The sequence below is a fragment of the Protopterus annectens genome, chromosome 15.part0, assembly GCF_019279795.1.
Source record: "Protopterus annectens isolate FY-2018-M chromosome 15.part0, PAN1.0, whole genome shotgun sequence".
Classification (NCBI taxonomy): domain Eukaryota; kingdom Metazoa; phylum Chordata; order Ceratodontiformes; family Protopteridae; genus Protopterus; species Protopterus annectens.
This window is the reverse complement of record NC_056749.1, coordinates 237,530,791-237,557,570: the sequence shown is the minus strand read 5'-3', so window position 1 is coordinate 237,557,570 and position 26,780 is coordinate 237,530,791. Positions and strand designations below refer to the sequence as shown.

The following is a 26,780-nucleotide window of genomic DNA, read 5'->3' as shown; positions in this document are numbered from 1 at the left end:
TGAGGGTTGTACGTAATTTTCTAGTAGTGACTAGTCATCATAACCATGTTATCAGCCTCTAGATTAAAGCACATGACAAACAAGAGCAGTTCCCTTCCCCCTGACACTTATCATATCTTTGACATCTGCAAGCTCCCTATTGTAATCTCAAGATCCATAACTGCAAGTCCCAAAATTGGTAAAAATAACGGTGATTAAAATTGTGAATGGTTAATATTCAAACTCATTGTTCTCTTTTTAAACCATTTTTGCAGCTAGGCAAGCTGTTTGTACCCCTGACATGGGAAGCTACACTCCCCTATTACTGGTACTTGTATATACTTAACTCCAAGATCTTCACACTTCAGAGAAAGGAGAAAACTCCAAGACATTGTGACTCTTTATTTAGTACATACTTTCTCTACTTTTATACATTCAGTCCTTCTTTTCAATTTACAGTTAAGAGTGTTGGACATTCAAACAATTTAATCTTTGGAAAGATGCCTCAATCAATAACAGTAAGGCAAAATGGGTAGAGGGCACATATAAGGTGTCAGTTTTCTAGAATAGAAGTTTCATACTAATTAGGTGGTATAAAATGGACTGGAAAGAAAATGAAAGAAAATATGGACAAGTCCTCCTCAAAACAGTCCAAAGCTCCAGTAACCAAAAGTTCTGCATTAAAAAATGCCAGTAAAAGCTAAGCATTGACAATTGCAACTAAAATACCCATGCATAAAAATTATACTTTGAATATTAACAAATAACATACTCCATAAAATCTTGCAGTCTAATATATAGCATAGTAATCAAATCTCTAGCTTACTGGCAGTAGAAACAGTATAGATAACCAGTATTAAATTAAAAATACAAAGACGTAAAACATTAAGATGACATGTCCATGGCTGTAGTGGATGCTTGCAGCCATTAAACTGCATGGGGAACAGAGTTATCATGAGTTATATACTTTAGATAGCTTGGATTCTAACAGTGATTGAAAATTATGAACTTCTTCCAAACACTAAAGCAAATAATAATAATAATAATAATAATAAATAAATAATTGGTTTGTTATGTTCTTTGCTTTTATGGTTAACTTTATGAATAGGTGTGACAAGGTATGCTAAGTGGCATGAAAATTAGTGAGTCAGTCTGTTTAACTGGAGTTACAGGTAACTGATTCCTGGAAATAATGCTTCTTATTAACTATTTTGGTGCATGTGCTGCATGTGCAGAATTTCTTTATACTAAAATACAGAATGGTTTTATATGAAACATTCTCTTAATATCCTTAATGAAATTTTAGGAAAAGAAAATATCAGCTCTTCATTAATTAATTATTTATCTATTTACTACAAATTAACCAGTTCTCAAGAAAGGAGCTGAAGTTGTCTAACCATTAAGTTTAATCTAGTATACAAGTAATAATTCTTTTTCACTATCCTTTGTGTTGCAGTGTTTTGAAATATTATGTACCAGGAATTAAACTGCCTGAAATTATTTCCACACAGTTTACCAGTCTTAATCTCTTCCTCTACTAAAAAAAATAAAATGTATGTCAGCACTTAAGAGAATTTATACTGTTCAATACATGTCCTTCTGACTCTTCGTGGAGGGTGCACAATGTACATTATGGGAATATTTACTCAGTTGATCTGGGCTGCATGTTCCTTTGTATTTTGGGATAAAACTTGTGAAAAGAAAGAAATAAAACAAGTAATGCTCAGAATGACTAATTGTAAAACAGGCATAACTCAATGCCATTGTCTTAGTGTGAAATATTTCCCTTCTTTACAATTTGGGACTTCTGTGGTTCATTAAGGTACTTCCCTTTGATTATGTCCAAGAAATAATGACATTGGCATTATGATTTTGGCATGAAATTACAGTAGTGTCTGCTCACTCCACATCATTTTAGTTTTTGATTTAAGACAGGGGGAACATAGACCAAGCTACAACTGCAACCTTTGAGGCCTGCAACATAGAATGAAATTGCATTAACTTTTAAATAGATTATAGAATGCTTATTGCAGGGTATCTAAGGTAGTTCATTGCTTTGTTTTATATTTTACCACAAAAATTACAACCCAAATCATATTGATTTGAATTAAAAATACACAAAGACCATAGTTTCTGCAGAGAAATGTACTGTAGTTAGACAGCTTGTGATTCTTACTTTCTCTGTAATTTCTATATGCCAGAGATATAGATCAGTACACATTGCTAGACACACATGGACCCAGAAAGATGGAGAGGAGGCCTATGGGTAGAATGTCTTTTTATCATTGTCATTTTGCACACAAAAAACAAAAATAATGTTCTTCCACACATTTCCCTCTGAGTCTTTTTCCTCAAAACACCCAGTTATACCATGGTTAAAGAGAATATGCATTTTTGTTATATACCCTGATATAAAGATTGGAATCTCACAATCTTTGTGAGCATTTAATTAAAAATTCACTGAACAGCATCTTAGCTCCACCATTAAATAAGTGATAAAGCATACTTAACAGGCACTTAAGTACAAGAAAAAACATCACTGAAATTAATAACCTATGTACAGTTAAATTCCAAAAATCAAATTATTACGTTAGGAGTCCATTGCCAGTAACTTTGCCATTTAGCTTTAAAGGGGACATATTTCTCATTCACATGTATTACTTTTAGCAATGAAACAAATAAATGCAAATTAAAAACATGTGAGCTTGAAGCAACAGTAGAGTATCGTTACATGAGCCATACAAAGGTTATTTTATTCTTGTAAAGTATAATAAATAACACAGAATCACTTTGAATCCAAGCTCATGAACTGAATTCCATGTATTTCAGTTCTGAAACAAAAAGACTGCAGTCCTATGATCAGTCCTACTCAGATACACACAGTTTGTGTACAACATCAACCAGTTTTTATGGAGCTCAGTTTTGGCTACCCCATGATGAGATGTCAGAGACTGGCTAGATTACCATGCCTCAGCGAGATGCCAAAGTAGCCTATCTGTTTGTATAGGTCACTAGCTGGGACCAACAGTCCCTTTTCAGATGTAAGACACTGTACTCTAACATAGGATTAGTCCACAATACCAGTCTTATGTGGGGCTTACTACATATGGTAATAGTTAAAGACTCTACGTGTTGGCAACTGTGGCCTTTTCTTGGTGACATTTTCTGGAGTCTCCATCACAAAGTGTCTTCCTCATAACATCATTACTGGAGTAGCAGTTTCTTTTAAATTAGTGTTAAAGGTGACCTAGGTTACTCACAGAGATACCAGCAGTTCTGAATTTGGCAAGGGAGCAGAGCAAACTGCAAGAATAGTCAAATCTGTCATACACTCAGTAATGTGAAGACCTTTCTGCAAGAGCTTGTGGACTTCCTCCTTGACTTATGACTATGTTTAAGACAGTGTTTAAGCAATAATTCTCTTACGGTAAGCTCATTTACCTATCTTTGTGTTGAAATATTTTGACGTATGACTTTATGTCCCTCAGAATAAACTGTCTGAAAATACTTTATAGTTTGCTAGTGCCATCCTCTTCCTGTAATAGAAATACAAAATTAAAGTAAACTCTTTAGGTAATTTATGTAGATAACCCATGATATGCTGATTCATTAAGGAACATATACATAGTGAATGTTAAGTGAATAATCTACAGGATGTACGTGGGATGTACAAAACAAGTAGCGAATCCCTGTGAGTTAGTGTGAAACCATTCCCTGCTTTCCGAGAGGAAATTTTGAGGGATTATAAAGCATTTCCTTTGGTTAAGATCTACAGCATTTTGACATTATACATTTGCTTTTTCAAGTGAACTATAATAACCTTATAATTCTGCGTTTAACAGAGAGGTACACAGACCAAAATACATATAGAATGTTAGAGGCTGGCATCTTGCATTGACTACATTTAAACCATTATTAGTTATTATATACACATTTTTAATACTTACAAAGAAAATAACTGAATGAAAATTCAATAAATTGTAAATAAACTCAGTAATGCTCAGTAAATGGCATCCAAGGAAGCTCATTGTTTTGTTTAACATTTTACAGCAAAGATAACACCAAAAATCTCCTCGACTGGTCCTCAGGGACTGAAGAAAAGATAAAGACCACCATTTCTGTAGAGAAAAGGTAAAGTATTTTAAGGTTTGATCAAAAAAATGTTGATAACATGGCACATGCATTTTAGCTTCTTGTCAGAGAGATCAATGAGAATTATAGATGGGTATGCATTAATGGGTGCACATGGACACAGAAAGGGAGCAGGGGTATGGGGACAAAATTACTTTTATTAATCCCCAGTTTTATGGAAATACCGATTATAGAGTTATGTTCAAAATGTGGCTGCACCATTGTTCTACCATACCTGGCTATTTTTTTCAACGAGAAACTTCTTCACTCATATTTCCATAAAATTCTACTTCTACAAGGCTTGCTTAGCTGTCACTGTGGCTCCATCATCACTTATTGCAAGTTATGATGACTATGCTGTTTCCACCCTCTAACCTGTATGGTGAAGGTTATACCTGATGCACAGTATTGTAGGCCCATACACTGTCTTGTATAGCCCAGATTTGTCATTGTATGCATTTTATTCCGTGTTGTCTTTGTCATGTCTCATAACTGTGGACCTGGTTCTGTGTCACTGGATGCATTTTATTGTGCGTTGTCTTTGTCATGTCTAATAGCTGTGTATCTGATGCCACCTCTTCGCCAGTGGTATAATGTATTGCACTTGCTTCTGCTTCACATGTGATGCTGCTAATGTCTCTCTCTTCCCCAGACTGTGCAATCTGCTTCTCTACTGCCATTCCTACTGTTATGCTAGACCCTGCTGGAATGCTTCTCTGGTGCTGTGCTGTTTATATTGCACACATCACAAAGATTTTATGTTTGTGAACCATGGGAACTGTCAGAGTGGTGCATAAACACAATATATATAATGCTCTGGACATTACCCACCAAGAAACAGTTGATCGAGTGGAAGCCCTCCTTAATTATATATCTCAGTCCCTGTGGACCAAGTATGGACTTATTGGCAATGTCTGTGCAGTCTAAGGCTCCCAGAACTTCAGGGGAACAGTCTATGTGGTAAAACACCTACAGTAAGGACTGTCTTCTGCAGTCATGGTGAATCAGATATGCTCCTGCAGATGTAGCAGAATGATGCTGAGGAACCAGTGTAGGATATATAAGGCCAACACCTGTGATATGATTAATGTGTCCCCAGTTGGATGTTGAAAGGTCTCTGCAACTAATATTGTTAGCCCTATGTATACCTTTATGTCCAATGTGATGGGCATTCCATGCATCTCCATTGATCCCCATTGTGGGCAACACAGTTTGACTAATTTTCATATGCTCTACTTGTCCAACCAATACTGGGCCACCCTCTCCTGGTTCATTAGGTGCTGGTATGTAAGGACTAGACAGTACTGACTGCATTGACAAAGAAGGCCACAATGATTTTGGACATTGGCTCCAGTGCTAGCCACTATCCCATATTACTCAGCTGTAGCCACTGCTACTCCTAACATATTCATAACACGTGCCAAAACTCTGCAGAGTTCAGAATATGTCTGTGCTGTGGCTCAGAGCACCTGTGTTATAATTATGTGAATCACTCCAGCATGGTCCATAGGCTCATAAGTAATTACTAGACATTTGGTCCAGGAGGCTGTTGAGCAACCTAACTCATTTTCTCAATTTGCTCCAGAGCACTGCATAGTAAAATGACTTGTTCATACTCCAATAGTCAGAAAACCAGGCTGAGGGACTCAAAGCCTAGACTACAGGAAACAGCTTGTTAAAACCTCATTAACAGCTCATAAACTAAACCCTGTATGCTGACTGCCAGATATGATGGATGTGCCTCATTTGTATGAGATTTCTCATGTCCATATCATTATACAATCATTTGCACATGTTGCATATGACTGTTTTTGACCTTGCACAGCCATGCTATCTATGTTTCTAAATCAACCACCTACTGCGTTCTGCTGCTACCTGCACTAATGTGCTTTTACAACACTTGAAACAAAACTGTGACACAAACTGCACTTCACTAAGTGTTCATGTGTATCAAGATGCACATCAGTGTGTGTCCATGTGCACAATCACCCCCACTTAATAACAGGACAGAATGCCAAGAAAAACATGTTGCATAATTAATGTTTAAATATTTCTCATTATCTGTTTTAAATAATGTGCTAGATAATAGAAAATGTAATTTCAGGATGAGGATACTCTTTGATCTGTTCACACTAGTAATGATTGCTGATGACGGTAAAAGCCCACTGGGGCAAAACTCACGCCATCATATATCAGTAAATATGTTCTTTCAGAAATGGATGTTACCAAAGCAGATGCTGTTTACTATATAGCAAGATCCTCTTTCTAAAACTGAAAAAAAAGTTTGATTCTCTGTGAATTACAGAGATTTCAAGGAGCCTGGAAAATTCAAACAATCTGGAAAAAAAATGCAATCAAATTATAAATATCATTCTTCACAATGAATCTATGTTGTTCTTGTTGTTTCTTGATAGTGTTTTAATCAGTTAATACTCTTGCCTACAAATAAAATGGCAATAATTTAAAAATTATTTTGGAGTCCACATCAATTGATGATGTCAAGAGAGTTTAATTATTTTTTTTTATTTTTCCTTCTTGCAGCAAACAGGATGCCAAAGATCTGCTTGAATGGTCCCCTGGGACAGAAAGAAAAACAAAGACCACAGTTTCTGTGGAGAAAAGGTAAGGTTTTTAAAGGGACTGTCATGGAAGTTTGAAGAGTGTGACGTGAGCTGTAACCAACTAGTAACACTGCATTTCTTTTTTATTTGTGCCTCCCTTTGGAGTCTTTTGGACTTTATCCTCCCCTTAATCTTCAGATACTGTGGAGAAACTAAACACTGTAATAGAAGATCATTGGTCTGCACCACATCGCATTAACTGTAAATGACTCAAGTCTTTCTCCAAGGAGTTCTACTGAAAATGGGGTCTACACAGTGGATATTCTGGTCAACAAAATGCAAATAAATTAACAAATATACATTACTGCTGCACAGGGTCACACATCGATGGACAGGCACAGAAAGAGAAAGGGAAAAGTAGTTAAGAAATAGAGCATCGTTTGTCATTAACTCTAATGTGTAATCAGAATATATGATTTGCAGTATTTGACTTTAATTACAGACTGATATGGTGTGTATTACAATTTACTTTCCTCTAAGATACAGAAATCTCAGAGCTAGTCTGTTAAAGTAGCAAAGCTGTGGGGGTTCAGCCCCCCATGTTGGGGTTGAGGGGGGCTTTATACTTTAAAGGTGTAAGTGCATTTTGAGTGCTGCTATTTCACTGTTAGTTCAATACTTATTGGTCACATTTTAAATGTCAATCACTTCTCTACCAAACGTAAGAATCACAAAATACCTTCTTTTGCACTAAACAACCAACCTTGGATTGGAAAATATATGTTACCAAAGCGGGTGTAGCAATTTTGTCTTCACTGCTAAGTTACAAGACTTTTATTCTCATTCCTCCAATGTGTCATACCCTCAAAGTAAGAATAAATAGGGGTGGGTATGAGGGTTGGAGCACAAAAACTATGTCATAGAGTATAGCAGAGCTTGCCCCATGCAACATATTTTAAAGTACAAATTGTGTTACTTTTGGTGACATTTATTTATTTATTTATTCCAGTTTGATTACCGGGGAAGTCCACTGAGTCAACATGGCCCATTTTCAGTGGAGGCCTGGGAGAAAAGCTCTGAAAATGCATAAAAAAATATTACATACAGGATTTCAACACAATCAAGAATTTAGAAAGCATTAAACAATTTGCAGAAATACGATTTCAAGGAATACAGGACAGTATGAGAGTACAATTCATACTGAAATTGAATAAAAATTTTTTTTTGTTTTTTTTTGTTTTTTTTTTACATTAAGTTATGGTTATTACATTTGCATAGTATAGCAGTATTTCTTAAAGATTCCTAAAAGATAAGGTTGAAGGAAGGAGAAATAGTGGTAGCGCTTTGAGTGAAAGTATTAGAGCTAGAAATTAGTGCTCAATATTTACAATATTTACATGTTTTGTTGAGCAGGTATAGTTATGGGAGTAGAAGGATTGTGTAGTATTTACAAGTTTTGTTGAGCAATTATAGCTGTAGGAGTAGAAGGATTAGGTAGTATTTGCCAGTTTTGGTGAGCAAATCTAACTCTAGGGGTAGAAGTAGTAGAAATAGTTAAATAGAGGGATAAAGCTGCAGGAGATTGCAGGGACAGATAGATATAGTTATAGGAATATGTCTATAGGAGGAGGATAGGGTAAATGTATCAGAATGAGGAGACTCTTATACTAGAAGTGGTCCCAGATTAAGTAGGAAGGAGGCAGGGGCATTTCTGTTTAGTAGACAGGTGTTTGAAAAGTAGGACGTTAAAATTTTCAGTGTTTGGGGTGGTTCTTAGTGGGGAAGTGAGGGAGTTCCATTTGTTGTCAAGGGCACAGGAGAGGAGCAGCTGGCCGGAAGGATGTTTAGGTTTGTGGATAGAAATTAAGTTCTGATGTTCAGATCTAAGGGCTCTGTTGGGAATATAAGGTGGAAGGATATTAGTTAGAGCGGGGCATTTAGTAGGATAAAATATGAGTGAGTGTGCTATGGAGAGTTGTAGGTAATCTAAGTGATTTGGTAGTTCTAGCCAGTTCAGGGATTGCAGGGGGAAGAAGTGATGAGTGGAGTTTTTGACTTTAGAGGCAAATTTAGCGATTTTATTGTAGCAGCTTTCTAATTTAGAGGTGGTAAAGGAAGACAAGTTAGTTAGGAGAGGTGCACCATATAGTAAGGAAGGAAGGAGAAAAGTAGAGGCCAGAGTGTGCCTTGTTGTGTTAGAGAGAAAGTGGATGTTCCTATACAACATACCTAGCTTTTGGTGTTTTTTTTATGTTTTGTTGTACATGTATATCGAACTTTAGTTGTTCATCAACAATTATGCTGAGAAGTTTAGCAGAATGGACGACTTCTATAAGTGTGTTTGTTTGGCTGAGGATTTTGAAGTCATTTTTGTTGAAGGAGTAGTTCTTAGAGGGTGAGAATAGAAGAATTTTGGATTTGCTAGCATTAAGAAAGAGGTGGTTTTGGTGCATCCAGTTTTCAGTTTTGGAGAAGGTAGTTTGCATTTTAGACAGCAGTTCAGGGAGGTTTGAGGCAGAGCAGATTAGGGTACAGTCATCTGCATATTGAATGATTTTGGTGTCGGGAATAGCAGTGTGGAAGTTGTTGATGAAGATGTATTTCTGATATTTTTGATGACTTATTACTCAGTGTATTTTTAAAAGTTACAGTAAATTCTTTCTTTAACTAATTAAGTATATCATAGAGATGTGATAATTATGCTGAGAGAGCTATTGGTCATTAAGATCAAACTATATGAACCAAAAATCCTGATATGGAATACATGTATGCCAAGAGGCATCCTATCGAAATGCTGGCACTTGAAATGCCAGGTTTTGAAAAGCTGAAACAAAAAAAGACCGAAAGTCCTGGAGAAGAGTGACTCTCAAAGATCGCTCTTTACCTTTAATCTTTTCTTTTGCAGGGGGACAAGTCCTCCTCACCCCCCAAACTTATATATGCTAACTCCAAAACTGCCATACTTCAGACAAAAGGGAATATTCTGGGAAACGGCCATCTCAGACTTCGTATATTTAACTATGTTTTCAACCATTCAGTCTCCATATTTTGGGACTCACTTAAGTGGATCCTGATATTTCAAATGGTTACCATGTAGGAATTCCATATCAGATAACCAAAAGTCAGCTTCACAGCTGGGTGTTATTCATCTCAAGAAGAAATAGTGAGGTGTCTTGGAAATTTAGGATAGACAAACACTGTAATGGCCAGAAGTGAACATTGGTCACATTTGGGAGCACTTCACAAAAAATACCAGAGGCATCCAAAGGGATTATATAAATATTTCTGAATTTAAGAAAGTACAGAAAGTGTGTTTTACTGTTTTTATAAAATAAGTTTTTCAACTAAATTAAATGAAAGAGTGCTTTGATGTTTAGCTTCCCAAATAACTTTTTCAAATTCCTGCTGCATCTGCCTATCACAATAGTGAATAACGATTAATAATTGTAGATATGAATTCGTATTCTTAACTTTCCATATCCATAACCTAATTGTCTTGCAATTTACATCATCAACAAATCCTGTTTCATGTGTGTGTGTGTGTGTGTGTGTATGTGTATGTGTCTGTGTGTGTTTGTATACACATATATATATATATTTATATACACACGCACACACACATATTTTATTTAAGGTACTTATGCATAACCTTTTAAATGCTTATTAGATGGGAATGTATTTGAAATATAAATGTATGTGTGTGTATATATATATATATATATATATATATATATATATATATATATATATATATATATATATATATATATATAATTATATTTAACTACATTGCCATTTCACTTAATTTACAAGAAAAAACAGTGCATCATTTAATTTACAACTCATCTGATCGACGCTCATTTCACTGACAATTTCCTATACACTAAATATACTTCCAAAAGCTTTTTTGCAGTGGGACAAGCCTCTCTGCAGCCCCAATATATATATATATATATATATATATATATATATATATATATATATATATATACATAACCTTTTAAAGGCTTATTAAATGGGAACATATTTGAAATATAAATGTATATATATATATATATATATATATATATATATATATATATATATATATATATATATATATATATATATATATATATATATATATATATATATATACATATATATAATTATATTTAACTACATTCTTGTTTCATTAAATTGACAAGAAAAAAACAGTGCATCATTTAATTTACAACTCATTTGATCGACACTCATTTCACTGACAAATTCATATATACTAAATATACTTCCAAAAGCTTTTTTGCAGGGGGAGCACCCCACATCCCCTAACATAAATATACTAACTCCATAGCTGCACAACCATGCTTCTTACACACTGAATCACTGCTGGTGCACACACAAATGCTCCTTACACACTGAATCACTGTTGGTGCACATACAAATGCTCCTTACTCACTGAATCACTGTTGGTGCACATACAAATGCTCCTTACACACTGAATCACTGCTGGTGCACATGCTTAAACCTCTAGGCATGGTGGAAAAAAAAACAGAGGGAATTATCATGGCAAAAATACTGATCAACACTAATTTGCATTGAAATCCCTATTCACCAAAACCGCACCATCGGTCTTTTTTTATTACATTTTCACACTTTTCAGTGTAATGAGTGTTGATCAAATGTAGTGAGTTTTAAATTAAATGAGCCACCCTTTTTCTTTGTTGATAAAGTGGACTGACATTCAAATGACAGTAAACTATATATATGTGTATATATATATATATATATATATATATATATATATATATATATAGAGCTGGATCACGGTTCTACTTTACATCATCGACTTACCATAACATCGACCTGCTTAACAGTGAGACGACAACATCTAAAGTTGAAAAGACCAAACTCCCAGAATGGTGAATTTCACCTCCGGGAAACTAACCACTTGGCTACCACTGATAATAATAAAAAAAAACTAAACAAATTAAACACACTGACGTGGAGGGCTTAACCCCCCCCCCCACACATACCCTATTTAAACATTCCAACTCCAAGATCACAATACAGTGGAGAAAAGGGCAAAGGTCATCAGTGGTGGCCAAGTGGTTAGTTTCCTGGAGGCAAAATTCAACGATCTGGGAGTTTGCTCTTTTGAACTTTAGATGTTGTCTGATGTTATGGTATGTCGATGATGTAAAGTAGACCCGTATATATATATATATATATATATATATATACTCCCAGCGACTATATTATCATGTGCCACAGTTCTAATGCTTCTTCATAAAACATTTTTTTTTTTCTGTGGTTGAGGAGCTGCTCTCAAAAAGACTGGCACTGTTTTGTATACTCTTATTCCACATTTAAATGAAGTTCTCAGATTAACGTAGTTCTTAAAACATGGTTAGAAAATCTTGAACTGATAAAACACTCAATAGGCCGCACTGGTTGTCATGAATTATACTGTAAATTGCCAAGGTCTTAGTGTTTAATCAAAATAAAAGTTTTAATTCATTTTCCACAATTGATCATCACATATTTATTAGTCAAAGTACTTTGAACTGTGATTTTATGAGTCTCACTTAATATAATATAGCCTTATATGATTTCTAAACAATTTTCTTCTCTTACTTCCTTTCCTGTAATTACTGAAATCAGGTAAATTACCTCATAGCATGTGTATGAATCACACATGCCCTACTGATTTGTGAGGTAAAATATATTCAGGTAGGTTTTTCAGAATGCTCTATATTATTCACATAACTCATGCACGTCTTTGCACTGATTGCAATGAAAAAGAAAGAAAGAAAATGAAAAATATACAGAGGTTAATTTTAGAACAGAAGGATTACTCACTTCTCTTGTGTGAATATCTTAATGCTATGAGCTAGGGATCATGGGTTATTGCATATTTCTCACTGGCAAATACATATGATGTGATGACATCATACTATGGCTGATATAAGTAGATCATTCTTGAGTCAGCTGTTTCCACAGAGTTTTAGTCTGTAGTAATGGGCTCTTGTTAGAACCATTTAGGCTAAAGAGGAATCTCCCATTATCACGAATGGTTTTCCAGTGTTAATACATATATCTATGAAGTAACATATAGTAATTTCTAATCAGATCCTGTAGTGCTAAGTATTGGGTGTCTCGTAAGGTATACTTGGATAAAAATTAATTACTTCTTTCTTTTTTTTCTGAATTTTCATGTATCCTTTTTTATTCTTTCTCACTGCATATGTCCATTCATTTACCAAACCAGCTTTTTCCAAGCTGTTGTAGAATTTATTTGTTTTTGGCTCATTCTGTGAGTATATTTAAGCATTTGTTGATTGATCATCTGCAAAATCTTGGCATATTATTTCACCTCCTCGTAGTGTAACTTCCTGTAAAGAGAAATTTCCCGTAAAGTCAAAGTATAAAAAAGTTAATAATGAAGTTTGTACATTTCCAATAAGGAATAGTATAAAACATTAAATGAAAGATTATTATGTTTTTAATTTTACAGCAAACAAGATGCTAAAGATCCATTTGAGTGGTCATCAGGAACTGAAAAACAGACAAAAACCACTATTTCTGTGGAGAAAAGGTAAATCATTTTAATGTACTATCAAACTGGTGTAAATACTGCAGCTCACAATATGCATTGTGTGTTACTCTATGCAAGAAAAGTATCTTGCCTCACTCAGTAAAGAAAAATTGTGGCAGTTCAATAAGCATTTTGTTTGAGTTAGGATGTACAGAATGTTGATATACTACAGTTTAAATAGATTAGTGCAGAGCATCTACAGAATATTAGTCATTAGTATATGAAGCAGAAATATAAGGAACCGATTAGAAATAGAAACACTGAGGACAGAAAATGTGAAAATATACATCAAGCACATTTAAGTTAATACAGTTCCTCATTATTTTAGTTTACTAATCATAGGGAACATCACTGACAGGAACTGTATTAATTTCTGCATCTCTACATTATTTGGTACAGGCTGTCCTTTAAACAACATTATTGCATTTTTTTTCATTTCACAGTAAACCAGATACAAAAGATCCATTTGAGTGGCCTTCAGGGACTGAAACTACAACAAAAACTACTACTGCTACTGTAGAAAAAAGGTAATGCATTTTTAGGTAGTACCTAACAGATGTGATGAATGTGACTTTTGAAATGCACTGCTCAGTTACATCTAAGCATCACTGTTCCAAAACTTTCACATAGTAAAGAGAACAAAGATTATACCTTATATATTTCGGATTCACTTTATATCCTCGAACTACTGAAATGTCGAAATTCAGTATTTCAAGGCTATAAAGTCGAAACCTAAGAAGAATGGAAACTCAGAAGAGAGAAATTCAAAATCTCGCATACTGGAGATTTTGAATTAGTGCTTCTGCTGTCCACAAACACCCCCCCCCCCCACAGACACACACAAGCTCTGTACTACATAAAAGCAGGGGTGCAAGCCCCCTGCACCCCCCAAGTGGGGGACTGCACCCTCCACACCCCCCTATTTAAATATTCTAACATTGAGGTTGCACTACATGGAAAAACACCCAAAACACCACCACACAAGCTACATTTTCCTCGCACACACACACATCACAGCAACAAAACACACTAACACACACCACGGCCCCTACCCAAAACCCTTAACACATCAACACTTACCTGAATCCATAACCACAGCGAAACACCAGAAGCACTAATTCAAAACCTCCGGTATGCGAGGTTTTGAATTTTGCACTTCTGAGGTTTCGCTGTTTTCAGGATTCCACTTTATAGGCTTGAAAGACTGAATTTTGATATTTCAGTATTTTGAGCTTCTAAAGTGAATCCATATATTTCACATCTGGCATTTTGGGATAGCATTTATATGGTTGATGCCCAGATGATGTATTTAATACTACAAGTATTAGGATGGTGGTTGAATGCACCATACTGTTTGCAGAGACTGTGAATTACATACATAACAACAGTAGTCTGTGACTACACTATACAGCAAGCATTAACTGTGGGCATTTAGCATTGTGGTAATACAGGTGCACATGGTGAGAATTACATGAATATTCCAGAAGGTATTTATGGATTAAGTGCCACCTGATACTATATGGAGCAGGCTGAGTAGACTGAGGGACTAACATGATTATTCTGCTTATCTAGTAAATGTCTGTAAAGGGAAGAATTTACAGTTCAATCTGTCATGTTAACTAAATTAGAATATTACTGGTTTATCCAGCATTATTTAAGGTGTCTATATTACATAATCAAACTTTTAAAAGTTTGAACATTATGTGGTCGACACCATATGATCGAACTTTCAAAAGTTCAAAAATGTAATAAAAAAAATAAACCAAAGAAAAAACCTACCAGAATAGTTTAAGCAGGGATGCAAGCCCCCTGCACCCCCACATGGAGGGGGGGTTGCATTGCCCACAACCCCTGCTCTTTAAATATATCAACTCTGAGATCGCACTACAGTGCAGAAAATGGAAATCTTCCCATGCTGCACTGTACAGAGATCTCCATTGAAACGTCCGAACTTTTAAAAGTTCGATGATATGGTGTCGACCATATGACATTCGAACTTTTAAGAGTTCGGCAACTTGATATAGACCCTTATTGAAGCACATGTTCATTTTTTATATAGGTTGGCCTTTTAAAGATCAACCTACCAATGTCTACATTTACAGGGTAGATGATGCAAAAGTACATGTTTAATTTGTTAGTGAGAAGTTATTCAAGTATCTGCTCCCTCAATTACCAATTTTCTGCAACTGTTACCATGCATTTTTTCTAATTCTCATGTAATAATTTTATATGCTTTCTTAAATTTTGTATTTTATAATTTCATAATTTTGTATATTATAACACTGTAATTTTATAATACTGTACTGTCTTGGAGCTTTTCTCCCCAGGAGTCCATTGAAAACGGGCTCCTCATGGCCCAGTGGACCATCCTGGCAAACAAACTTCAAATAAATAAATAAACAAACAAACATGTCCATGATTTTATAAAGGAAACAAAAATGCATTTTTTTCTGTAGGAGGTTTTGTCCCCCCACACCAACATACAGCTTAGACCTCCTGCACCTCTTAATTATAATACACTCTGAGGTCACTGTGCCTTTGAAGAAGGATGCAAGAGATTCATGGAATCAGTGGCTGACATGTTAATTCATGACTAAATAAGATCTGCATGGCTGGTCATCAACAAATTATATAACCCCTCTTCATGATTTTTATGATCTGCTGGAAGATGACATTCTAGTGTTACTGTAAAAACCAATCCTTTCTAAAGTCAGTCATTTTGACAGAATTGCATTGTTCACTGTCTGACAATGGGAAGTACAGATCTGCTGAAGCCGTGTGTGGATACAACATCTGCTAGACTGTGTACATGTCCCTACCTCACTTAGTGTTTTAACCATTACTTCCCAAGACAACCTCAGCTCTGTTTGCTCTGCAGCAGAACAATCACCATATCCATTAAGTATCCATATAGTTGTATTGCAATGGTAGCAATAAAGGTTCAACAGTCTGCAATAATTCTCATTTTTTATCCATAGGAAAGTGGATACCAAAAATCTCCTTGAATGGTCGCCTGAGACTGAACGAAAATCAAAGACTACAATTTCTACAGAGAAAATGTGGGTGAAAATTCATGATAATTTTAAGAACTACTAGTACTTAATAAGAAATAGAAGTTAGCAACTTAACATAGAAGTTAGCAACTTAACATGCTTTTCCTTTGGATACTAATGTGCGGTGCAATCAAACAAAATACTAGTATGTAATAAAGTATTGCTGGTTACAGTTGCTCTCCATTCTGCAGGAGACACAGAATTTCATCCAAATTTGGCAGCATGTTATTAACACATATTCTGGTCTGGAATGTGGGAAATCTCTTACTATGATGAGTATGTTAAGAATACTTTTCTAATCTACTAAATCAATAAAATTAGACCAAAATTATCCCTTCTTGTAAGCATGTATTTAACAGTGGTGATGCAACCTTATGTTTTGTACCTGGAAAAGGAAGAATTAGACAGTATACAAGTGAAAAGCCTTGCTAGACAGAAGTGACTGGTTGCTTTGTTTCAAGATCACTAGGTCAGGGTAAATGATAACACTATTACTGAGAACTCACAGAAACATATCTTACAGAGATAGAACCAAGGATGTTTATCCACAAGCCATCCCTCTAATTTCAGACTTCTTTGCATGGGTCCAGAGCTTAAATGTAAAAACTGCAGAAAACAATGTCCATTTATATTCCAGAAGTAAGTAATGTATTTCATCCAAGACAACTCTGCTGCAAATTATAATTGTAATCCTGACTTAAGATACTTCCTTGACTGGATTTGCTGAGTTACAATTCAGTTTGTGATTAGTTGGGGAACAGTGACATCTCCTAACACAAGTTTTCACACTGTAGATATGGTAGATCATTATTTTCTGTGTAACTTTATAAAAAGGACAGCAAAGCACAGCCACGATTCAAACAGAATCAAGAAAGAACGTAAGACACATAATAACTGCAAACTAAAAAGCAACCCAGAAAATGGTAAAAATAAGTTATGTGGTCCATCCTCTTATCCTTATAAGAGTTTAACATTTTGGTCCTGCTTTGGGCTGTCTAGTGGAGAAACAGGTAGCCATGTATAAAATAGGTTTATTAATAAGTATGGCCGTATTCAACATGAGATCTTTAAACCATGGAGTGAAACTAATCCACATGTCAGACTGAAATAGATCAAACTTTGGGGCTTTTGTGCTTCCTCATAATGGGTATTGTCTTACCTTTTATCCTCTCCTCAGGAAAATGTGCAATACATTGTGTGTTGCAAGAATAAAATGTGAGACAACTAATCAAACTTAAAATCAAAAGCACAAAACACAATGAAAAGAAGCATTGCAGTCTTATATTTCCTTTTTGGGTATAACAGAGGATTACATATAATTATGAAAGTATACCGTAAAATGCCACCATGCTGGTGTGTAATTACCTTTTCCACACAACATGAAGTGCTTTTTGGAATCAAAATGTGTGATGTACTTAACATTTCTGACAGTTAACAGGTGCGAGAATTACTGACAATAAAACTCACTTTATCAATAAAGTTTGATTAACAGATTTGTGGAAGTCATTATAAATACTGAACAGCTGCAAGCAAAGTGGGGTCTTAAAATACTCTACCATAATCAAGACAATGATTTATGCATTCTGACTTTTAATTTAGTTATCTGTGTAAATCTTTAGTCATAGAAACCATTACATAAGCAGAGGGAAGGGTTCTGTACAGGTTGCATTATGACAACCATAAAAATATGCATTGGTCAAAAGAGATTGCAAAGAGTAGATAGATAGATAGATAGATAGATAGATAGATAGATAGATAGATAGATAGATAGATAGATAGATAGATAGAGCAATCCAACATGCTGGTTGACTGATTACTCTGAATTGTCCATATATATTAAATATGTCCTTCACCTCTTGGCCTGGGTATGGCTAAAAGGGGTCATATGATCCAATTCATTTAAATACTTAACACATGACTAAAATGGAATGAAATTTAGAGCATATCATTTTGTTCAAGTCTATTTTGTAGGATATTTTGGAAGTGCTTTGAGTTTAAAATATGTGCACCCTGCCTGCTAAGTGACATTTTTCTTATAATATGATCCAGCCCCTGTTCATATCTCTTATAATGACTATTATTATTTTCAATGGCATAACTAAGTGAAGTTGTGGATTAACTGGTTGGTCAAATGGTGTTACTGAGTTAGTTTACCGATCTAGATAACATAGATGATTTAGCTCCCAACATAAGATAGTGAGGAGTAGATATCAAAAGGTTTTGTTATCTTGCAATGACGCACAGTGCAGACATTATATATTTTTTTCTGCTTCTAGAACATGTAGGCCCATAACTGTGCTGTGTTACAACATTTTCTGTTTTGCTAGGATAATGTTAGGCAGAAATTCAAAGGCCTAGTGCTACATATCACCTAGCCAAAATGCAAACCGAAACCAGAAACCAGAAATTTTATAATAAAACCTTTTTATTGTCAAGCCAAATTTAAAAAAACTGAGTATGTGTAATACTGGTGTCTAGCATATGTTTATATTATTAAAGGTGTAAGCTGATCTGGTCAGTTTGCATATATGCACACTTATATTATCAGTGCTTTAAGTGTTGTCTCCTTTTAAGGATAGGCTTGTATTCTGCTCTACTACTGATATTTTTATTAGGCAGTTCAGAGTTTAAAGCTCCACCCTGAACTGATGGTAACATAACATACAGTATATGAAATAAAAGTTATATAATTGCTATCTGTATATATTACATGATTGCATAATGTATTCCATTATTTCCACATTTGATAGAATAATAATGTTTAAAACAAATAATAGAGGCTGCTGCTATGCTGGTAAACGCTCGTGCAAGCAGTATAAATCAAAGTTGTAGTAAATCAAAATAGCAGGACTGAGCGAAAACAAGTGTAACACTTAAAGTTCAAAGTACTTTATTATCAATAATTAATAAGATAAGCGCTTTCGCTGTGTAGCTTCATCAGATCTTACATTCATTCTAAGATTCCACATCTTATATATACACAGGTTTTAAACAATTAACCAATCAAGTAAGTTAATTGGTATGATTATTTAAAGAAGTAGGCAAACATCAAAGACCTAGCTTAATATACAAATCTAATAAAGATAAAATCATTTAAAAACAATCTCATATATAAGGTATACATAAAAAACATATATATAAAAAAGTTATATATAAAAAATGTATATCAGTTAGTACATATATATTTATAATTTAAAATAGATATTAGTGTAAAAAAGATTCTATAGACAAGTATGCTTAATGTCTAACATATAAGATTTCATGTATATGTATGTATAAATTAATATAGTGTCTTATAAAATAAAATAAAACACTACATGTGGTAACCAAATCTATGACATAATGACATAGTAGTAATATAGAAGACAATTAGTGTGCAGAGAGATGGAATACCTATTTCTAGGGGGTTTATCTAATGTTTCTACGCTGTCTTAATTTTGGCTCGATAGAGGCCCTATCATTGAGGCCTAGTCCTTTATCTGATCTTAGTAGAATTATCCATTCGGTTTCCTTACCCTCTGTATATATCTTAATGTCACCCCCTCTAGAGTTGGGAGTAATTACTTCAAGTGCCTTAAACAAAAATCTATGTGTGTCATCATTCAATGCTACATGCTTGGCAAGAGCATTATGTAGTGTACCTTTCCTTATGTGATATACATGTTCCCTTATCCTATCCCTCAGTGGTCGATTTGTTTTACCAACATAGAAGGATGAACATAATTGACAAACAGCTAGGTATATCACATGAGAAGTCATGCAGTTAGCTTCAGCTCTTATATTAAAAACTTTCTGTTGATCAAGATGAAAAAATTCTGTCTTACTGTCTATGTAACAACAGAAATTACAGCGACCACAGCGTCTTGTGCATCCATTCTGTATAGATTTCTTATCAAATTTAGGATGGCATAGCATTCTTTTCAAGTTGTGTTTATTCTTAAAAATAAACCTCGGTGTTTCTCCTACTATCTGTTTAATGTCTTCATCTATCTGCAATATACCCCAGTGTTTGTCTATAATCTGCTTAATCTCTATATGATCGGATGAAAAAAAGGTGGAGAATTTAGTGAAAGATTCACTCATATTTTGTTTATCACTAAGGCTAGCACTGTTGGATCCAAAGTATGGCATAGCTGAAGTAGAGCGTAGATTGTACACTTCTTCTATCTTAGAATGTATTTCTTCGTCTTTATATCCTCTGCGTAATAGTCTATATTTCAAATCATTTATCTCAGTGTGAAAACCCTCTTCCATTGGATTCAGTCTAGAAGCTCTAATAGCTTGTCCTTTCACAATATTTCTAAAGACAAAAGGAGGGTGCATACTGGATCTTAGAAGCAATGAATTAACATAACATGTTTTACAATGAACTCCAGTGTTGATTAAATTATTGTGTAGCCTCTCTATATATAAGACTAGAAACTCAATTCTATCCTCTGAAAACTTCATAGTAAACTTAAGACATGGTATTAAATTATTCATGATTAGGTGTGTGGATTCAAGTTGTTGGGATGTCCCTTTCCAGAGAATAAAGACATCATCCACAAAACGTCTGTAAAATATCACATGTTTCTTAAAGAAATTTTGTAGAAATAATGTATGTTCTTCCCAATGTGCAAGAAACATATTGGCGTAGCTATTGGCACAAGATGTGCCCATGGCTATGCCATCTTTCTGTCTATAGATGTTATCCTTGAACATAAAGACATTATTTTCTAAGACTAATTCCAAAAAGTGAACTATTAAGTCAATAAGTACATTTGTATAGTCACTATGATTTTCAGGTACTGTAATGTATAATTCAAGCCCAATTCATTGGGAATCACTGTAAACAGTGACTGTATGTCAAATGTGACAAATAAATAGTCTTTAGTGATTGTTTTGTGTTGGATACAATCATAAAATTCTGTAAGGAATTGTTTAGTGTCTTTTAGTACTATTTTATTTTTATTTAGTACAGCCCTCAGATGTTTTTCTACAAATACTGATAAATGTTCTGTAACCCAACCTCGTCCAGAAACTATTGGTCTCATGGGTGGGTTCTTATTGTCCTTGTGTATTTTTGGCTGTCCTTGAATAACTGGTATAGTAGGTGTTAAAATATTAAGAGAGTCAAATAATTCCTTGTCAATCAGTTTACTTTTGAAAATATCCTCTAGCGTGTTCTTCACATATCTTATAGTTTCTATAACATCGTCTTTTGTTATTAAATCATAGAATTTGTCCTGCATCAATTCTGCCATTGCTCCGATATAATTTTGCATATCCATAACAACAATGCTGCCTCCTTTGTCAGCTGGTCTAATAACTATAGTAGGGTCAGACAGAATTGATGCAGGACAAATTATATATATGACATTGTTTTTAAATGATTTTATCTTTATTAGATTTGTATATTAAGTTAGGTCTTTGATGTTTGCCTGCTTCTTTAAATAATCATACCAATTAACTTACTTGATTGGTTAATTGTTTAAAACCTGTGTATATATAAGATGTGGAATCTTAGAATGAATGTAAGATCTGATGAAGCTACACAGCGAAAGCGCTTATCTTATTAATTATTGATAATAAAGTACTTTGAACTTTAAGTGTTACACTTGTTTTTGCTCAGTCCTGCTATTTTGATTTACTATAAGAATAATAATGTTGACAAATTCAGTCATTTAATTTTTTGTTGGTTTTACAAACATAAAACATATCACAATTAGCACAGTACTCTACAAGAGTAACATGCAAGCTATTAAGGTTGAATGCAGCTTAAGCAACAATAAGTTTTATAAGTAGCACCAAGCATAAAAGCTTGGCTTTTACTCATATATTTACATTGAGCACAGTCACTACATGATTAAGTCCCTATTTTATTGATACTATTGCCATTAAGGTTCCTCTTGTTTTTTATAACAAGTCATCGGGGATTTGCCCTTTCTTCCACTGCAGTGTGATCTCGGAGTTGATATATTTAGTTAGGGGGGATGTGGGGGGCACAGCCCCCCACTTCGTACAGTTTGAATTTTTTTTTTTGTATTGGCCAAGCGATTTTTTTTCCCCTGAGGAAAAAAATCACTTTTGTGGCCATTTGGGGTTTTTGTATTTCGCTTAATAGGTTCATAGATTCATAGGTTCATACTAGGCTATCTGCCCTAGGGCATTTATAAGCCTAGCCAGAATGTGTTTGGCTTTCGCCACCCATTTTAAATTTATTTTGCTATGCCCTTTTTCAAGGTTAGTATACTGTGCCTCTGTCAACAGTGACACAGAAGTGATACCCGGGGTAAACCTACGATCTCCCATCCACTCATCAAGATTCCTCTTGAAGAGAGTCAATGAGGGACTCTGCCTAACCTGGACTGGGATTTTATTCCAGAGTGAAGGGAGCCTCTGGGTTATGAATCTGTCCCTCCAGCATGTCCTATTTATTTCAGTGCTGAGGTTCAAGTCTCTCGAGCGCGTAGCTCGATGGGATTTGGATTTTCTGAGGTGCAGCATGTCCATTAATTCCGGGATGGACATGGCTTTATACGTCAGGCACAGATCGCCTCTGAATAGGTGGTATGCCACTGAGTAGAGCTGGAGTTTCTTTAACCGGGCAGCATATGGCATCTGTTTGAGCCCTTTGATCCTCTTGGTGAGGTACTTTTGGGGTCTTTCCAGTTACTACAGGTGTCTGGTAAGGTACATCCCAAAAGGGGCATTGTACTCAATTATGGGCCTGATGAGGGATGAGTAAAGAGGCACGATGACCTCACCTGATCTAGATGTGAATCCCTTCATGATTAGGTGGGCTATATAAAATGTTTTTCTAACCACTTTGGCCACGTGGTTGTCAAATGAGAGATTGCTATCAACTTGGGTCCCCAGGTCCCTAATTACTTCTTCTGTACTTAATGGATTACCACCTATGTGGTAATTTGTGGGCACTTTGGTTTTGCCAAAGGGGATGACTATACACTTTTTGGCATTTAACTTGAGGCCATGGCTCTGGCACCAGTTGTCTGTTTCTATGAGGCCCTTTTGGAGGATGCTGGTGTCGGCTGGAGAGTCGATTATGGTGCCCAGTTTGCAGTCATCTGCGAACTTGGTCAGCCACAGTCCTTCCGTGTTGGCCTGTACCTCTGAGAAATATATACCGAACAAGAGAGGTCCCAGGACTGAGCCTTGTGGGACACCACTTGTAACTGGTTTGGAGTCTGACATGGCTCCAGCAATTCTAACCATGTGGGTTCTGTCCTTGAGCCAGTTTGCAATCCATCTAGTGACATAGGGGTTTATATTTAAGCTGGTGAGTTATCTATAATGCCCGAGTGGGGTATTGTATCGAAGGCTTTTGCGAGGTCCAGGTAGGCTGTGTGGACCACCTTCCCCTCGTCAATGGCCTTGGTGACTGTTTCAAAGAAATCAACCAGGTTTAAGAGGCAGGATCTGCCCTTAACAAAGCTGAACTGGGTAGGATCCAGTGTCTGTAGGTCCCCAATATCTTTATTTATGAGGTCCATGATGATCCTTTCCATAGCTTTGCAGACCAAGCTAGTCAGGCTTATGAGGCGATAGTTTCCAGGATCCGTTGAGGCACCACCTTTATGGAGAGGGACCACTGTTGCTGTACGCCACTCTTTGGGCACATATCCTGTAGTAAGGCTGAGATTGAACAGTAGTTTTATGTTTGGGTTTAGCTCTTCTTGGAGTTCATGTAGGACGCAGCCCAGGACACCGTCTGGTCCCATATGTGTCGATAAAAGGAAGTTCGGTTAACAGCCCATTTGATGCCATAATATAGACACTTCTGCTTTACCATCTCTAATAAAACATCTGAAATCCATGATGTATACTTGACGGCTTGCAATAATAATTAGTTACTCTTCAGTTTGTGTCATATATGATGTTTTCTTGAGCCACCCTCATTTTATACTCAGTAATATATATTGACTAGAAACAATGTAGTCTAAATTTTTTGTGCATGCTTTTCTGTTTTACCCTTGGAGTAGTGATGATGTGTTTCTGTGATCATAAGTTATTGTTAGGGAATCAGACTTGCAGCCACTTGCAAATGTAGCAGATGTTCATAGGTTCATAGGTTGGTACTAGGCTATCAGCCCTAGGGCCTATACAAGCCTAGCCATAACAATTCCCTGGCTATTTCTTCCACATTATTTACTTTCCTGGACCCCTGTCTAGCAGGGCGACTGACGTGATCCCTGGGGTGAATTTCCTTTCTCCCATCCAATCGTCAAGGTTCCTCTTGAAGAGGTCCAAAGAGGCACTCTGCTTGACATGTATGGGCAATCTATTCCAGAGTCCGGGGAGTCTCTGGGTCAGGAACCTATCCCTCCAGCATGTTTTGTTTATTGTGATGACAAGGTTTAGATCCCTAGAGCGTGTAGCTCTGAGGGATTGGGATTTCTTTAAGTGTAGCATGTCCAACAGCTCTGGGTTTGACATGGCCTTGTATGTTAAGCAGAGATCGCCTCTGAGTAGACGATATGCGACAGAGTATAGCTGGAGTTTTTTAAGGCAGTCAGTGTAGGGCATCTGCTTTAGGCCTGTGATTCTTTTAGTGGGGTATTTCTGAGGCCTTTCCAGTTGTTGCAGATGTCTTGAGAGGTACATACCAAATGGGGCATTGTATTCTATAATGGGTCTAATGAGGGATGAGTACAGTGGGACAATGACCTCCTTTTTTCTGGATGAAAAGCCCTCCGTGATGAGGTGTGCCACATAGAAGGATTTCCTGACTGTTGTGGCGATGTGGTTATCGAAGGTGAGACCACTGTCCACCTGTGTCCCTAAGTCTCTTATCACACTTTCTGTGTTTAGTGTACTGCCACATAGCTTTGCAGACCAAGCTAGTCAGGCTTAAGAAAATGGAGAAATGAAATGATCAAGCTGTTGATATCAATATTTCTCTGACTTGGTTTTAAAACAGTTCTGCAAGACTCATTAGGTGATCCTAATAAATGAAGTATTATTAAAGTATCTTAACATTTTCTTTTTGTTTTCATATTTTCAGCAAGCATAACAGTCTCCTTGAGTTTTCCCCTGAGACTGAAAAAAAGACAAAGACTGTCATCTCTGAGAAAAGGTAAATGGTCTTGTTCTCTGTCCCTATCTCTGACACCATTAGGTACAATAACAGGAGAAATAAGATTTTACTGCATTTTTAAATTCTAAGAGTCAGAGTTATAAATCATGTTGCTACTGAATTATTAAATTGCAAAACTCCTATTATGCAGCAACAGCTCCAAATAATCTAAGTAATCATATGTGGGTAGTGTGACAGATATAGATATGATGATATCCAGACTAATATATTAAGAAGCACAAATAAAGATTTTGGCTGCTGAGATCATGGAGTCTGTTTTGTCACCAGCTAAATAAAATGCATATCCTAATCAGCAAACATCATCATTTCTCCTCTGTGTACTTACTGTCAGATTTACAGCTGTGCTTAAACCTGTCTTTAGTGCTCAAAGATCGGTGGCTATAAATGTGCCTTTAAACTGTAGTGCAGGTTATCTACTCCTGACTTAGGTTGTCTGCTTTGGTGTAGAATCTACAGCTTAAGGTTAAGGTAGTAATATTGCCTGCAAATGTAGAAAGCCCAAGCAATCCATTGTTTCTTACTGCCTAGTTCTATATTCTTGTACTTTATTTGATTTTAGTGCAACTTCCATTAAGTACACTCTATTTCAACTCTCTCACATATTTTCATCATCAAAGTACAAATAATGTCTTCAATTGCTACCTAGTTTTGGATATTCTTAATTCTAAAGTTCATGACTGGATTTTATCTAAGATGCCAAATTCTGAAGGCCTGTCAGATATATCCTTAACAAATTACAGATCCTCCTAGAGCTGTTACATGCCTAGTGAAATTATGTTCCTTGCTGTCTTCGACCACACTCTTAATGTCTGATGGTCATGTTTATTAAGGGGCTTCATAAATATTTTGTTTGTTTTTGAAACCTGTTTTGAGTATAGTATCAAAAACTTCCTCTCTAAGGAGGATTTTGTGTCTTCCTGAGTCAGTAATTCATTCTGTAATACTTCCAGAATCATGGAATATATGACAAAAGCATTGGCTGGTAAGGCCCAATGTATTTCTTTAAGGTTGAAGTCTTCTGCACCTCACTACATTGGGGGATATCTTCCAAATCCCAATAATTACATACAACCTCATGTTCACAAAACAGTGGGGTAAAAGGCAAACTACATTGGTGCAGAATGTAGCTTTCAGAGAATGTATTTCATGTCATTGGCATTCCTCAAAAGAGTGCATGAAGAGCTGAGAGGCTTCCCTTTATACAACAGTTATAGAATGTACATTGGTATTTCCCTTTTTAACCTTACAGTGTATGGGGGGGGGGGTGAGTAGAGGGGCAGGTCCCAGGGAGTGATGCCCTGCATGAGAAGACATTATGGGCACTTTATTTGATAGCATGCTGAGGGGGTAAAGGAGTGGTGAAGATGCAAGTCACATAATAA

The 26,780-nt window shown here is 35.7% G+C and overlaps 1 protein-coding gene across 10 annotated transcripts in view; it reads left to right on the top strand.

Moving 5' to 3' along the window:
* The window catches only part of LOC122790166 (serine-rich adhesin for platelets-like), a 475,884-nt gene that overhangs the window by 289,002 nt on the left and 160,102 nt on the right, over positions 1–26,780 (top strand). For all 10 annotated transcript variants that reach the window (XM_044057773.1, XM_044057769.1, XM_044057768.1 and 7 more), the window contains 6 exons: positions 4,030–4,110; positions 6,652–6,732; positions 13,168–13,248; positions 13,692–13,775; positions 16,227–16,307; positions 25,306–25,377. In XM_044057773.1, the coding sequence (XP_043913708.1) occupies positions 4,030–4,110; positions 6,652–6,732; positions 13,168–13,248; positions 13,692–13,775; positions 16,227–16,307; positions 25,306–25,377 (480 nt within the window). The remainder of the gene's footprint in view (positions 1–4,029; positions 4,111–6,651; positions 6,733–13,167; positions 13,249–13,691; positions 13,776–16,226; positions 16,308–25,305; positions 25,378–26,780) is intronic.